General features: G+C 34.6%; 1 protein-coding gene across 1 annotated transcript; it reads right to left on the reverse strand.

Annotated features, from left to right (window-relative positions):
- Positions 1 to 1,648: 1,648 nt before the first annotated feature.
- On the reverse strand, positions 1,649 to 14,458 carry LOC128230544 (tRNA N6-adenosine threonylcarbamoyltransferase, mitochondrial-like). Its single transcript, XM_052942918.1, has 10 exons — positions 14,158 to 14,458; positions 11,856 to 11,955; positions 11,308 to 11,402; positions 9,397 to 9,459; positions 8,916 to 9,045; positions 8,170 to 8,374; positions 6,802 to 6,947; positions 4,159 to 4,289; positions 3,748 to 3,819; positions 1,649 to 1,767 (listed from the first exon to the last, which is right to left on the reverse strand). The coding sequence occupies exons 1-10, from the start codon at positions 14,367 to 14,369 to the stop codon at positions 1,695 to 1,697; spliced, it is 1,227 nt and encodes a 408-aa protein (XP_052798878.1). The 5' UTR covers positions 14,370 to 14,458; the 3' UTR covers positions 1,649 to 1,694.
- Positions 14,459 to 14,540: the final 82 nt, after the last annotated feature.

Genomic DNA, 14,540 nt, shown 5'->3' on the forward strand with positions numbered 1-14,540 from the left:
CTTCCTTGCCAACTGCTTTCAACCATACCAACCAATGACTTCCTTAGAAATTAATGACTTCCTTATTTAATAATGACTATCTTAGCAACCAAGGACTTCCTTGCCAACTGCTTTCATCCATACTTACCAATGACTTCCTTAGGAATTAATGACTTCCTTATTAAACAATTACGTTGTTAGCAAACAATGATATCTTAAATATAACCTTCTTCCATTGCAATCATTGACTTCTATTGTAATCATTGACTTCTTTTGCAATCATGGACTTCTTTTCAATCATTCATGGACTTCTTTTCCAACATGGACTTCTTTGGCAATCATTGACTTCTTTTGCAACCAATGACTTTCTAAGCAACAATTGACTTCCTAAACATCCATTGACTACCTATGCAGAAAATTACTTTCTTTGTAACCTTAAACTACCCAAGCAACCAATGACAACCTTAGCAACCATTTTCTTCCTACATCCATATCAACCAATGACTTCCATAGAAACCTTTAATTTCCATAGCAAAAGTCGACTTCAATTGCCATCAATTTTGTTTTCCCTGGAAACAACTAGCTGACAATGTAATGACTTCCTTACATGGACCAACCTCCTTATCAACCATCAAATAACTGGGTATTTACTTACAACCTAGGAAAGCAGCAACATCATAAATAACCACCGATTTGTTGGTCATTTAACTGATGTGAGCGATATAATGCCATCTTGTATTAAAAACTAGTAGAAAGTATCTAAATGCTATGTCATAATAAGTATAATGATTATCTGCTTATTGCTCAACTCAATGTTATTCTGTGTTGTCCTAATTGGAGGAAATGCATTATGTCTGTGTCAAAGGCTCACTCGAATGGCTCAAATTGTCGCCAATTGGCGTCTAGTTAGATGAAGCCCTAGATGTTGAAAAATGGTGATCCGATGTACAACAAAACAATTTGATCTGAGAAAAGCCAACTTATTTTATTGGTCATATTTTTGGTATTTTATCAGGTTTTCAGTTTGTAACCAAAGTCGATTATGATCCTTGTTTTATGTTGTGAAACATGTGTGCCCAAATTCTTTTAATCCGTCTAACCATTCATGACTTATAGTTTACATAAAACCAGCAGACAGGCTGACAAACTAGCTTAACTTCTATATACCTCCGAACTTTGTTTTGTGGGGTTACAATAAGATATCGTCTTTGCATGTTAGTATTTTTGACATATTCTGATATATCTTGAAAACTTTACTTTGAGCTTTTCTTTCTTCGAAAAAATTATGAACACTGATGGATGAAGAAGCACCCGAATGCTATACATTAAAATGTTGTTGTTTTTTAAAAATGTATGTGTTAATAATTGATGTTTGTAATCACATCTTATAAGTAAAAAAAATTTGCAATAATTATTTTACTCCCTATTTTTATATCTTAAGCGGAAAACGGACGTTTACATTGTGTATTGATCACCTCAAAATGTGAAGTCTTGAATCTTAAAATGGCATTTTTTTGGAATTCCTCTAAAATCTTATTTTTATACTATATTCAAGAACAGTTAAGTTTCAACAACTCCTCCTTGAGTACCAAATTACCTTAACAAACAAAAATCATTTTTCCACAAAAGAATGGCACATTGGGAGGTATATAACGCAAAGCATGGCAAATATATTTTACATATATATTCATAACAACAACAAGCAACAAAATGTGTCACAATTTCATTGGTATCACTTTAATGTTTTCTCTGGTGACTTCTTCGCTGATGTCTTGACCTAATGGACTTCTGAAAAATATGTAAAGATACTTTTACTTATCAGTATAAACTATTGCTCACCTACAAAATGACCCATGGTCCAAAATATCATATATAGACTGATAATTGAACTTTTATGAAGATCATAGATTATACTAGGTTCAGTGTAGGAAAATGTGACTGACTTAGAGTTTGATTTGACAACATGGCTCACTAACAAACTTGACCTTAATTTTATAAAGACACTTAGCAAGACCAAGTTTTATTAAGATACTAAACATGACCCACTGTAAAATTTGACAAAGATTACTTAAAAAGCACACATTCTGACCACATTTTATTTACAATGTGTAGAAAATATAGATACTTGAGTGTTAACAAGCACATATAAGCATGGCATGATCAACACGGCAGAAATTGCCTTAAAATACAAAACAACGTATTCAAATTAACAATAGAATTACAGATATCAGATGTTTTGCTTGATGACCTTAATCTTTGATTTGTTGACTCATAAATCAATGAGGTAATTCAATGACCATGACCAATGTGCATGCCAAAATTACAGACTCTACACCAAGAGTAAACAGACAAATACGTTGATGATGCAGACGACAATGCTTGACAATGCTAGTATATCATACAGTACAAAGTGCATATTTATAAAAAAAATATTTTTCAATATTTTTTTACATATTCGGTATTATAATTTCTAGGAAGGAATTATAAGATTTTTTTTGCTTGACAAAGTAATCCCTATTGTGTCATCATGCTTTGCAGGTACTACAAAACACGAATAACTGTCTGTTGATATTTTACAGTCAGAATAACAGTAAGAACGCAAGACATAATAAAACAGCCACTTGAAACGCAAGGAATATAATTCACTTGGGCTTAAACACAGTTATATTTTTGTGCATATATACTCTTGCATGGGGATGAAAAAAACACACGAGCCATATTCAATAAGCAACTTGGATTGAACTTAAGTTTAAGATTAGAAACTAAGTGTTTTCATTGGCCTGTATATTTAGCTGACCAATAGGCTAAATGGAATAACTGAAGCATGTCTAAGGATTAGGAAACGGTCAATATTGAATACTGGTCCAGTCTTGCAAAAACATGAACATGCTTACAGGTACTTTAATCCTTTTATAAACAGTTTTACCTGTTTATCCTATGCAAAAGAAACGTCAATTATTCTCTATGAAAAGACCTGGCCCAATATCACGAAAATACTGAAGTCAAATCTCAATCTCAAATTAACTTTTTTGACCATATAACATCAAAATTTACTAAAAATCATATTGTTTTTACACATTTTAAAGCTGCACTCTCACAGATTTACCATTCCGACAACTTTTTTATTTTTTGTCTTCAAATGAGCCAATTTTTGCTAAAATCCATGGAAACCATTCATATAAGACTGCTGAAAAAACATTAGATCCCAGATCTTTATATTTAAGTTCATAAATTGATGTTTTATGCATATTCCTTAAACCGTTAGTAAAGCATTAATTTTCGAACGGAAATATGTAAGTCTGGGATCTGATCTTTTGTCAACAGTCTTATATCACTAGTTTGCAGATATTTACGCAAAAATTTGCCCTTTCCAAGACAAAAAATAAAAAAGTTGTAAAAATGGTAAATCTGTGAGAGTACAGCTTTAAGAGCCCATTCTATCATAGAATATTATGTTGATTAAACCTTTGGTTAAGTTTCCTATGAAAAAATATTACACAGCCAAAATAGTGATTTGAGTACAATCCATCATTTTTTAACAATTACACAAGTATAGTTTTGCCCTAGAGTTATTTTTTCTTTCAAATATCGACATTTTTTTATCAACACATTCCATTAAAAAAAATTTTTTCAAAAAGTATAAAAACATGCAAGATTTTGAATCATTCTGTGCTCTAATATGGTAAAATGAGTAAAGTCTGAAATTGAGATTTGACTTTCATGATATTTGGGCCTTATGAATGTAAACATAATACTGCCAACACTCACTTGGGCTTAAATTTTACAGCAATTGGGTCATCTGCTATTCCACGACCAGCTAGAAGCTTTTCCATGCCATTCCTACAACAGAAACAAAATACTGATTGTGATATTTATGGAACAGTGCAATTAGCTCATTTTATCAGTTGATGAAGTCTATAAACTATTAAAATAGTTTTGCACATTTTCATTTTCTTGTAATAGTGAGGCAAGCGATGATGATGATGATGATGATGATGTTGTTGTTGTTGTTGTTGGTGGTGGTGGTGGTGATGGTGGTGGTGGTGGTGGTGGTGGTGATGATGATGATGATGATGATGATGATGATGATGAAATGATGGTGGTGGTGGCCGTGGTCTTGATGGTGATGATGATGATGAAAATAATGATTATGAAAAAAAACGTAGCAAAACAACTAACCATGCGATCATAATGCCATTATCAGTACATAGGTGAGGAGGAGGGACGACCAATCGTGCTCCATATTTGTCACACACGCGCTGTAGTCCCGCTCGTAAGTATTGGTTACATGCAACACCTCCAGAAACAACCTGAAAACACCATCGCCACGGATTATCATCATTCAAGAAAGAGTGCCAAAAGGTTTCTATACTGAAGTGAACAAACAATGGTAGCATGCAAGGCATAGAGGATAATTGTTTCGGTGTAAGGTCATAACATATTTCACACAGTGAGCACAAAGAGATATATTTCATGAGTGGCGTAGCCGCAAGTGAGATTTTCACATTCGGTGTTCATGAGTCGAAATAGAATGCTATCTTACACTAAAGCGAGCAATTTTTCTTTTTCTTATTTGCATAAAATTGGAGTTAAAAGTCTTTTTTTTTACACCTTTTAATAAAAACTTGCCAATTTGTATGTGCAAATAATGTCATTTTGGATAAGACGCTTTAAAAATTGTGTCCTAGCCCTGTGTATGCTGACGTCTGATTTGGAACTGAGAGCGGGCTCAAATTTCAAAACAGTAATTTATCAATTTTATTTCACTGATAAATCTCTAACAAGAGGCCCAAAAGGGCCTATGCTCTACTGGCATGGCAACAAATATATAGTTCACTTTTAGTGTTTGGGTTAGCTCAAAACGCTGCACGTTCAACATCTGAGGACAGGAAGTGTTGTAAGCAGATTAGTTGCATGAACTATTTTAATATGTGCCAAGTAAAGGTAATCTGAGGGAAAAAAATATTTGCTTTCAAAACTGTACTCATCGTCAAAATTTCATTTCTGTAGCTTTAAAAATAAAAAGTCGGTCAAAGTCAAGGACATCCGAGGACAACATTAATGCTTGTTTGCAAAACTGTTCACATGGTCAAAATTTCATAACTGTAGCTTTAAAAATTAAAAAGTAAGTCAAAAGGGGTGGGGCCAGCTTTTGCCCAAGGGGCATTATTTCAAATGTTTTCAATTGCATCATATGATGCTCCACAACAAATATCAAAGGTATGGGCCTTGTGGTTTGAAACAAGAAGATTTTGAAAATATTTCTTAAATAAGTCTCTAGGAAAATTGTGACACCCAGGGCAGTGCCAGTTTTGACCCAAGGGGCATAATTTGAACAACCATGGTAGTGGACCACTAAATAAAGCCTTGTTCAAAATAGCAAGGATTTGCATAGTGGTTTCAGACAAAAAGGTTTTTAACATTTCCCAATTTAAGGGGGGGGGGGAGTCCATCCCTTACAAAGAAAAGAGAACTCTTCCCTGGGCCTCCGCCAACGTCACCGAGGTCGTTTGCATTTGCCGCACTGGTCCCTTGCGGGACAATCTCCGTGGGGGGGGGGGAGTTATGACCCCAGGGGCATAATTTGAACAAACCTTCACAAGCAATTGTGACTTTACATGTAAACTTGGCTTAAAATAGACTTTGCTCATGTGGACTTGACCATAAATAGACTTAGCTTAAAATATCACTTTTTATACTTTCAAGACCCATAATCCAGGCATGCATGGGCAGATCTGGCTGGTTTTCTAATGGATATCTAAATACTGTACAAGTTTCATCGAGATACAATCAAAACTGAAGACTGTATCATGTTCACAAGCAATTGTTTACAGTCAAACTGACTTTTCAATACTTTCAAGGCACATAATCTACGCATGCATGGTCAGATCTGGCTGGTTTTGGAAAGGAACCGAGCTCTAAAGGATATCTAAATACTGTACAAGTTTCATTGAGATACAATCAAAACTGAAGACTGTATCGTGTTCACAAGCTAGTGTTTACACAAAGCATTTTTTATACTATCAAGGGCCATAATCTAGGCATGCATGGACGGATCTGGCTGGTTTTCGAAAGGAACCGAGCTCTAATGAATATCTAGATACTGTACAAGTTTCATTGAGATACAATCAAAAATGAAGACTGTATCGTGTTCACAACCAATTGTTTACACAATAGCATTTTTTATACTTTCAAGGGCCATAATCTAGGCATGCATGGGCAGATCTGGCTGGTTTTCGAAAGGAACTGAGCTCTAATGGATATCTAGATACTGTACAAGTTTCATCGAGATACAATCAAAACTGAAGACTGTATCGTGTTCACAAGCAATTGTTTACAGACGCACGAACGCACGGATGCACATACTACGTACACATTACCATCGCATAAGCTCTTCTGGCCTTTGGCCAGTAGCGCTAAAAACCACCAAAAGCATAGAATTAATAGCTATATTGTTCGAATACAGAATACAACAAGAGCACCATGGAGAGAACGCCAATGTTCATCTGTTGGTTTTTCATTCAATCAAAGGGGCATAACTCGATAATAAATAAAGCCTTGCCTTGCTGTACAAGTGTGTTTTGTCTCCCGACAACCTGTGTACAAAGTTTCAGTTAAATATCTAGAGCAGTTTTTGAGGTGTGGTCTAGGTTAAAGTTCCTTGCCAACAATGACACCAAAGCTATCACAACCAAAGCTATCACAATAACCCATCTTTTTCTTCTTGGAAAAACAGACCAGCTAATAATGTGTTTTTAGGTATTATCACCTTGGAGCTCAAAGAGCTTTTGAAAACTCGCAAGAGCGGCTCAATATACGAACCAGTGTTTTGGTTTCTGGCAGAAGGTTGTTGTAGTCACAGAACCTGAATGCCCTTTCTATAGGGCGACACATGTGTCGTAGAACGGCAAACTGGAAGGATGCACAGACATCAGCGGCATTAGAGATCACCCCACTGGCTACAATACCTGGAAGAAATTAAATGAATGAACGCTGTTTTCTATAAATAAATTGAGTTCTTCTTTTATACTTTCTTTCATAAAGATAAACACGAAATCAATTTAGCATAATATTGTGCAAATTTTGTCATCAGTTATATATATTTAAAGGTAGGGCCTACACAATGATTTTATTAAAATAAAGAAAACAAATTCAGACTGTGTTTTATCTATACAAGCAGGGTATTTATCTATAAGTGAATATTGGGACTCCATTTTTCTCATTTAATAATATATTCTGGTACACTAAACTCTCATGCCCTAAAAAGTGGCCTTTAAATGAGAAAACATGTAGAATCTATCTATCCTAGTGTAAATACTACGATATTGGTACCTTGTTCTTCTTCTAGGTAGTATATTATCTTTCCTTGCCTATTAATAATAGATTAAATTGGTACCTCACTTTTTTCTTCTAGGGTGTCGGCTATCTTTCCTAGCCCATCTTCTACAGTTTAAATTGGTACCTTACTTTTTTTTTCTCTTAGAGTGTATATTATTTTTCCTAGCGCATTTTTTACAATTTTATTTGGTACATCTATTGTTATTTAGTGTGTTTTGGTACCTAGGTTTTTCTTATTATGCGTGTTAAATCTAACCTAGCATATTTTCTACAGTTAAAGTTAGTACCTTGTTATTCTTCTTGTGTGTGATTTATCTACCCTAACACATTTTCTACAGTTAAATATCATATGACACCTTGTTTCAGTCATTGTAATTAGACTTAAGGATGAACAAGCCCGAATTCTTATACTATTGGTTGACATAAAAAATTTGAACAAGCCCTGCTATATAAAATTCAGAATTTGAGCAAGTCCCGAAGACATTTTACCAGTGCAGGGCTGGTGGGCTTGTGTTAATTTCGACTTTTGCAACTTATGTGTTTATTATATATCCCAGTGCTTCTTCTGCAGTTTAACTCGGTACCTCGTTTTTCATCTCTGAATAGGCGACAGTACTATCTATCACTGAGCATTTTCAACACTTAAATTTGGAACCTTGTATTTTTCCGTCTTGGGTGCATATAATCTATCCTAGCATATCATCTACAGAAAACCTGTACATATTACCATCTTTCGCTGAGTATTACCAATTCTGCAGCATTTTCTACAATTTGATTAACTTGGTACCTCATTTTTCATCTTAGATGTGTATTACCTTAGCCTAGCGCATTTTCTACAGTCTAAATCTGTACCTTGTTTTTTTTCCTCTTGTTCAATGTAAGTACAGTAGTGGGCCTTCATGCCCGCAAACGAGAAATTACAACTACGGCTTTTAGTGTACACGTGTGGAGCCTCAAACATGTCTGGATCGCCTTGCTGGGCCATTAATTCTATCGAGGCCCCGCCACTTTTTCCATAGCATTGTGGGAGATTCTTTAGTTTCATTCTACGTGCAACCTGAAAACCCAAGAGGGTATCATCACACTTTACATTACAATGACTTGGTTCCTTATTGTTTTAACCACACAAAGATTTGTGGTCGAAATCAGCACATGTTTGCAAGTCATGCACTGTAAGAAGCTTTCCGAGCTTGCTCGAAATTCTGGATTATACTTTTAATAGCAAGGCTTGTTGATTTATTTTTAATTACTAGTGGAAGGAGTTGAACTTGAACGTTTATTCAAAATTCTGATGTCTGCCTTCATAACATAGCAATGTGACCTCATGAGATAATATGTAAACAACAATATAAAATCACCAACCTATTAACCATATATTTTGACTTAAAAGTAGGATTATTTTATAGGTTTTCAGAAAATAGGAAAACAATGGAGGCCTTTAATAGTTAGAAAAGTAGGAGAGCAGGAAAGCCTGTCCTAGGGTAAAAACTTATTAATAGGGATTTGGAGTGTCATTTGGACCATTGCAAACAAACAATTAAATAATAAATTATTTCTGAAGCACAAAACCATCTACATCTTCTTCCATTATGGTTTACCTTGTCAAAAATCTCTCCAGGGGCGTTGTCAATGCTGCTGCCTAGCAACAAGAAGTCATCAATGTCCCTGGCAACGGCTAGCAAGCAGTGCCCCCCACTCACCAGTAGTACAAGGAAGGGGAACTCTACACTGTAGGGAATGGATGAATTGTTTTTCTAGTATAATTATACTAAAATAATTGTAATTTTTGAAAGCTGATAAAATTACTTCAGAGTCAATTTCCTCTGACAGTAGAAACCATTTCTAGTAGCAATTTAGAGAGGCCATTGAAAAAAGTTACCTTGGTGGGGATCAAACGCTAACCAAACTAATATGCACTCTTATCAGAGTTCAAACAAAATACTTCTTAATGAGCAAGTATACAAACAATGCGCTAAATGTTCAAATATCATTACCTTATTTAATTATAAAAAAATACCACAGATACACAAGTTTTAATTGAGAATAAGCAATTTTGTATCCGAAGGTTAATGTTCGAACCTGTCAATCATTCTGGCCGTAAGGGCATGGGCCTCCATATGATGTACAGGTATCAGTGGTACTCTGTAATGAAAGGATCAAGATGAGGTAAGATATCACTTAGCACTCAGTAAGTCGGTTTAGAAAATAATGGTAACGGTAATTATTTGCAAGGAGATAGTTTAAACTTATATTTAACTTCATGAAACAGGTTGTAACAACATTATATTAATCAGTCTCATAAACACGATGCAACACGTGAATGTGGTTTTGTAATGGGTGGAATCCAAGTACCCAGAGAAAACCCACTTGTTAAAGACTCAGAAACAACAAACCAAATTCACAAAGCCAATGGCCGAAATCACACCCCAGAATGATGCCTTTGTTAATGGGGAGAAATTGATATGCTAACTCGACAACAAACTGACATTAATATGTATAATGTAGTTGGAAATTTGGCCTAATTGCAGCCCCAACAAAAACACACTCTGATGCTTGTCCATGTAACTCTGTTGACCAAGGAGCATAACTTGAAAAACCTTTAAAGCAAGATTTATAGACCTTTCTATCACATGAGTGTTATTTCACTGGCTAACATGTATTTAGTTTCGTGTGAATATCATAAACATATTTTAGATTATTTTTTTGCAACGACAACACCAAGGCTTGTATGTGATATTTTCTTTATTTTTCCTTGTTTTCAAGTTGATGCTGGATCCGATGAGACTTATATTTTTAATATTGTAAATATTGATACATACATGCCATATTTTCTGGAGATCATTCAGGGGGATTTGTTCAGAAAAGATGAAATTTAGGGGGATTTTGGTAGTATTCAGGGGGATTTCTTTAGCAAGTTTAAGTTGGCAAAATTTCAAAGTTTTTTTAGACGCAAGTACGAAAAAATGTATTCACATATATATTGTTATGAAAACCTCTCACTTTTTCATTATACAGAATTATTTTATGTCATGATTTATCATATTCTTATGATACACTGTCATGTCATGCTGTAATACTGTAAATTAAATTTACCTTCCCCCAAAGTCTTTTAAAAAGTTCTGTTTAATACTATCAGCTATGATGACTTTCAGACACTAAGAGAATGGAATGAATATTATTAATTTCTTCCTTTTCCAAAATAGTAATATTTCTTTGCCTTTGATCATTACTTCAAATTAATTGATCACTTGTTGTTAAGGTTTCCTTTTGGCATTTATCAAACCTTTTTTAAACAGTAATTTTACGCTTGGGGAGTTGTTTCTTTACAGTCAGTTTCACCCACATACTGTGGTTTCACTTTGTCATTATTGCCTGATGTAAAATCTCTTAAAAAAAAAAATTAAATTCCGGGGGATTTTTACCTCCCGCCAATGATAAATATTGGGACAAGTGTAAGGTAATGCGCATATAAAATAGTTGAAACCTGTAAGTAAACTTGCCTTCATTAGTAAACATGTGTTTCACTAATTGTTTCAAGTTGGTAGTATTATCATATACTGTGTTTGTGTTGTTCGTATATTCGTCTTTTTGACTATGACATGGGCTTGTACCTGTAGTTTCCATTGTATTATTAACATATGTCAAAACCAGTTAAAACTTCCACTTTTTTCAATCCATTCAACATACAGTAACCTTTTGTAGGCATGCAATTAAAACTACCACCAGTTAACCAAAGGTTGTCCATATAGCATAGTGGTAAGCGCACTCACTTCTCACCAAGGTGACCCGGCCTGGATTTATGTTGAGTTTGGTTAGTGGCCAGACAAGTGGGTTCTCTCCAGGTTCTCTTTCTCAGGTAACTTTCTTCACAATAGTTGTTAAAATAAATATTAAAATGTTTAAACTAATTAACCATTAACAGCTTAAAACTTATCTTTACATCATTGACTTTTAATTATTAACTTAATAATTGAATTATAACTTTCCTACCTATTTTCCATCACAAGTTTCTGAGCATGTTTGAGCCCAACATCTAGACTGAGAGGAAGCCCTGGCTCCACCGCTACTGCAACTGCATCAAGATCCTAGAAGCATAGAAACTTATCTTTAGTTTAGGCACTTAATGTTTTACTGGCTACCTGTTTTTCTTCACAAGTTTCTGAGTAAATTCTACTTCTTGCTCAACATCAGCCAACTGTACAAACCAAAATTATATATATTTTTTTCATTTAAACACTTAATAATCCAGACAAAAAAATCAATTTTGCAGTGTTCTTTAGATGAAGTGAATATTGAATTTTCTGCAAATGTACTACTTCAACAGAACCAGACAACTATATATTGCATGATAATGAGGTAAATACTGTATCCCAGTTTAAGGATAAAGTTAATGCATACATGCCATATCCCCGGGCTGAGGGAAAATCCACCAAATTAATTGTGTGATATTGACCAATCATTTTTTGCCTGCATCTAATCTATCTCACCATATTATTTACCATAAATTAGGTAATTAAACCTGCTGTTGCATGGCTTACCTGTATTTCTACTCCTGCTTGGGTTAAGGCATCTTGCACAATGTTGTGGATGTGCTTCTCATGTAAAGCTTTGGCATATGGTGGTAACACCCCTCCCAGTCTTGAAAGTAAAAAAAGACTATTTTTCAAATACTAGTAGATGTAATAGCTACTGCATCCATTACCTGAGTCTTTAAAAATATACACAATAAGTGTTATGTTTCACAAGGGTTATAATATACACACAGTAATTACAATACATTTATAGCACAAGGGAGTCAAGTGTATGACAGCTGCATGTGTAAAAAACACATGTTTTCACAGACGGCTGCTCAAGAACATGAAAAATGTAATAAAAACTTAAATTACACAATGTTGCGGGTAAGGTATATGTACAGGACCTTTCCATCAGATAGACACAATCCAAAGCTTTTGTTTTATTAAGTATACAATTGTATGGAAACAGGATTGTTCACCTAATTTGCTCAAAATACATATTAATTTTTGTAAATGAGGCAAGTGCTCTAAAATTGTGAAAATAGAGACAAAATGCATAATATTGGGAACTACTATTAAACTTCAAACAAATCAAAACCTCTTTTAAGATTCTGGACTTGAAGAGTTTTAAAAGGATAAGGCTCTAATTCAACATTTGTACAAGTTTTACCTGTTATGTGTTGATTTGAAAGTAATAATTTGGATTGTGAACTTGAGTCCACAATTACACTCTAAAAGAAAGTAATAATTTGGATTGTGAACTTGAGTCCACAATTACACTCTAAAACACAATGTATTTTATACGTATAATCTTTTCAATTTTTTTTAATTTTTAGTCCAAAGTATGTTGGAAATCTCTTCTTTTTTGTTAATTCTACGAAGCAAAATGAAAATGTCCACAATAGGGGGGGGCTTAAAAACTGTTGGTCAGGTTGTAAGAATCCAGGGGCGTAGCTAGTCCGTTTCAAAATATACGCACAATTGCGGTTTAACTGGGCGGAATGCCTCGGAGCTCTCGGTTTTGTCATAGGTCAGAATGATACTGTATAGCAAAATAAATTTACAGTACAGGATCATCAGCCATTAATCAGTGAATATTCAATTCAAAAATGCTATGTCTAAAACGGCTTTGTCTGGGGGTCCAAGGGATTTTGGTGTTTTGGGAGGATATTTTCACGGGGTAAGAACAGTATACAAGTGTGTCTGGTAGGTTATTTTGTATAACAAATACGCGGTACGTTCTTATTGGGTAACAATTTTTTTATAAATATTAACATGTCTTACATCTCGTGTCTTTATTACACTTTTATTAACGCATGCTTATTCTTATTCTACATCACACAAAAATGCATAAAACTTCCTTGCCCAACATGAAAGGTGTTTAAACACACACAAATCGGCCGTATAGTGCCCATGTAAGTGCACTAACCCTCGAAAAGAAAAATTACTAAAATAGCTAAAAGAATGGCATACTTTGACTAAAAACAAAGTTTCAAGTCACGCAATTTTCTACTCTCACTTTGTAAACAAGCAATCGTTCAGCTTATACATTAAATCACTTTTTTTGTTAATGCCTCTAGAAACATAGGGTAAAGAAATGAGGGAAGCTTACACGTGTGGCCTCTGGGTAGGAGTATTTATATTGCGAGATAATTGATATAACACACTTACCAGGTGAAAATATCCTCCAAAAACACCAAAATCCCTTCGAACACCAGCATTTCATTCCGCATCACACATTTTCCTCACTTAAAATTCGTGAAAAACCCCTGTATCTTAAACTGTGCTTTATCGTCCTCTAATATCAATTGCTACGGGGCACTACACATTTAATTATGCTTCACAAATAACCTAAAAAAAATGTACCTCCTTGGGAAAGAAAACTCATAGAAATGTTTCCATTTTGCTGCTAAAATGTTTAGTTTATCAGCTTTGTCAACTGTTTGAAGATTATCTTTGAACTTGTCAAGATGAGGAGGTTCAAGGGCATTTGATTTTTTGAAACTGGCCGCTTTGTAAACATCGTTCGGATATATTCAGTATTAATCGACGATTCATTCATGACTGAACAATAAGGGATTTTTTTAAGTAGTTTTAGCTGAACTTAACGGTAAACGAGGCTCTTTTAGATTTTATTGTCTCACATATTCAAAATAGGCGGCCCTTCACCCTCTTACGCTTCAGTTTTTATTGCATTTTTGGCCCCAAATATTTTCTGACTTGTGCGACGAATTGTACGCATGGGCGTATTGTGCGTAACGGCAGCTACGCCACTGGAATCCATATTTGTCTAGCTTGAAAAATCCCCATATATGGAAGAACTTACGAAACAGATATAGATGTTTGTGAATGCAATGCATTTCCGAGTATATGAGCGTTTTCGTCCACAACTGCAGCGCCTGTATCATCACATGTTGTTTCAATTCCCAAAATTTTGTACTTGGAGATATTTCTTTGATTTGAGAACGACTGATATTGTGTCATTCGTTTGTACAATGTTTTGCACACGGAATACGTCAAACGTGATTTTAAAATCATATTGATTGTATTGCTATTCAAGCAAAATATCAGTTAACAGAAAAAAACAAGGCTTATATTTTTGGACATGTTTTCTATAGGGCGCAGACATCTTGAATCCTTCCCAGGGTGCAATTATGTGAACATGCGAGGAGCAAATTCTCGGATTCGACTAATAATTGTTTGTTTCAA

Source organism: Mya arenaria, chromosome 1, assembly GCF_026914265.1.
Source record: "Mya arenaria isolate MELC-2E11 chromosome 1, ASM2691426v1".
Lineage (NCBI taxonomy): Eukaryota > Metazoa > Mollusca > Bivalvia > Myida > Myidae > Mya > Mya arenaria.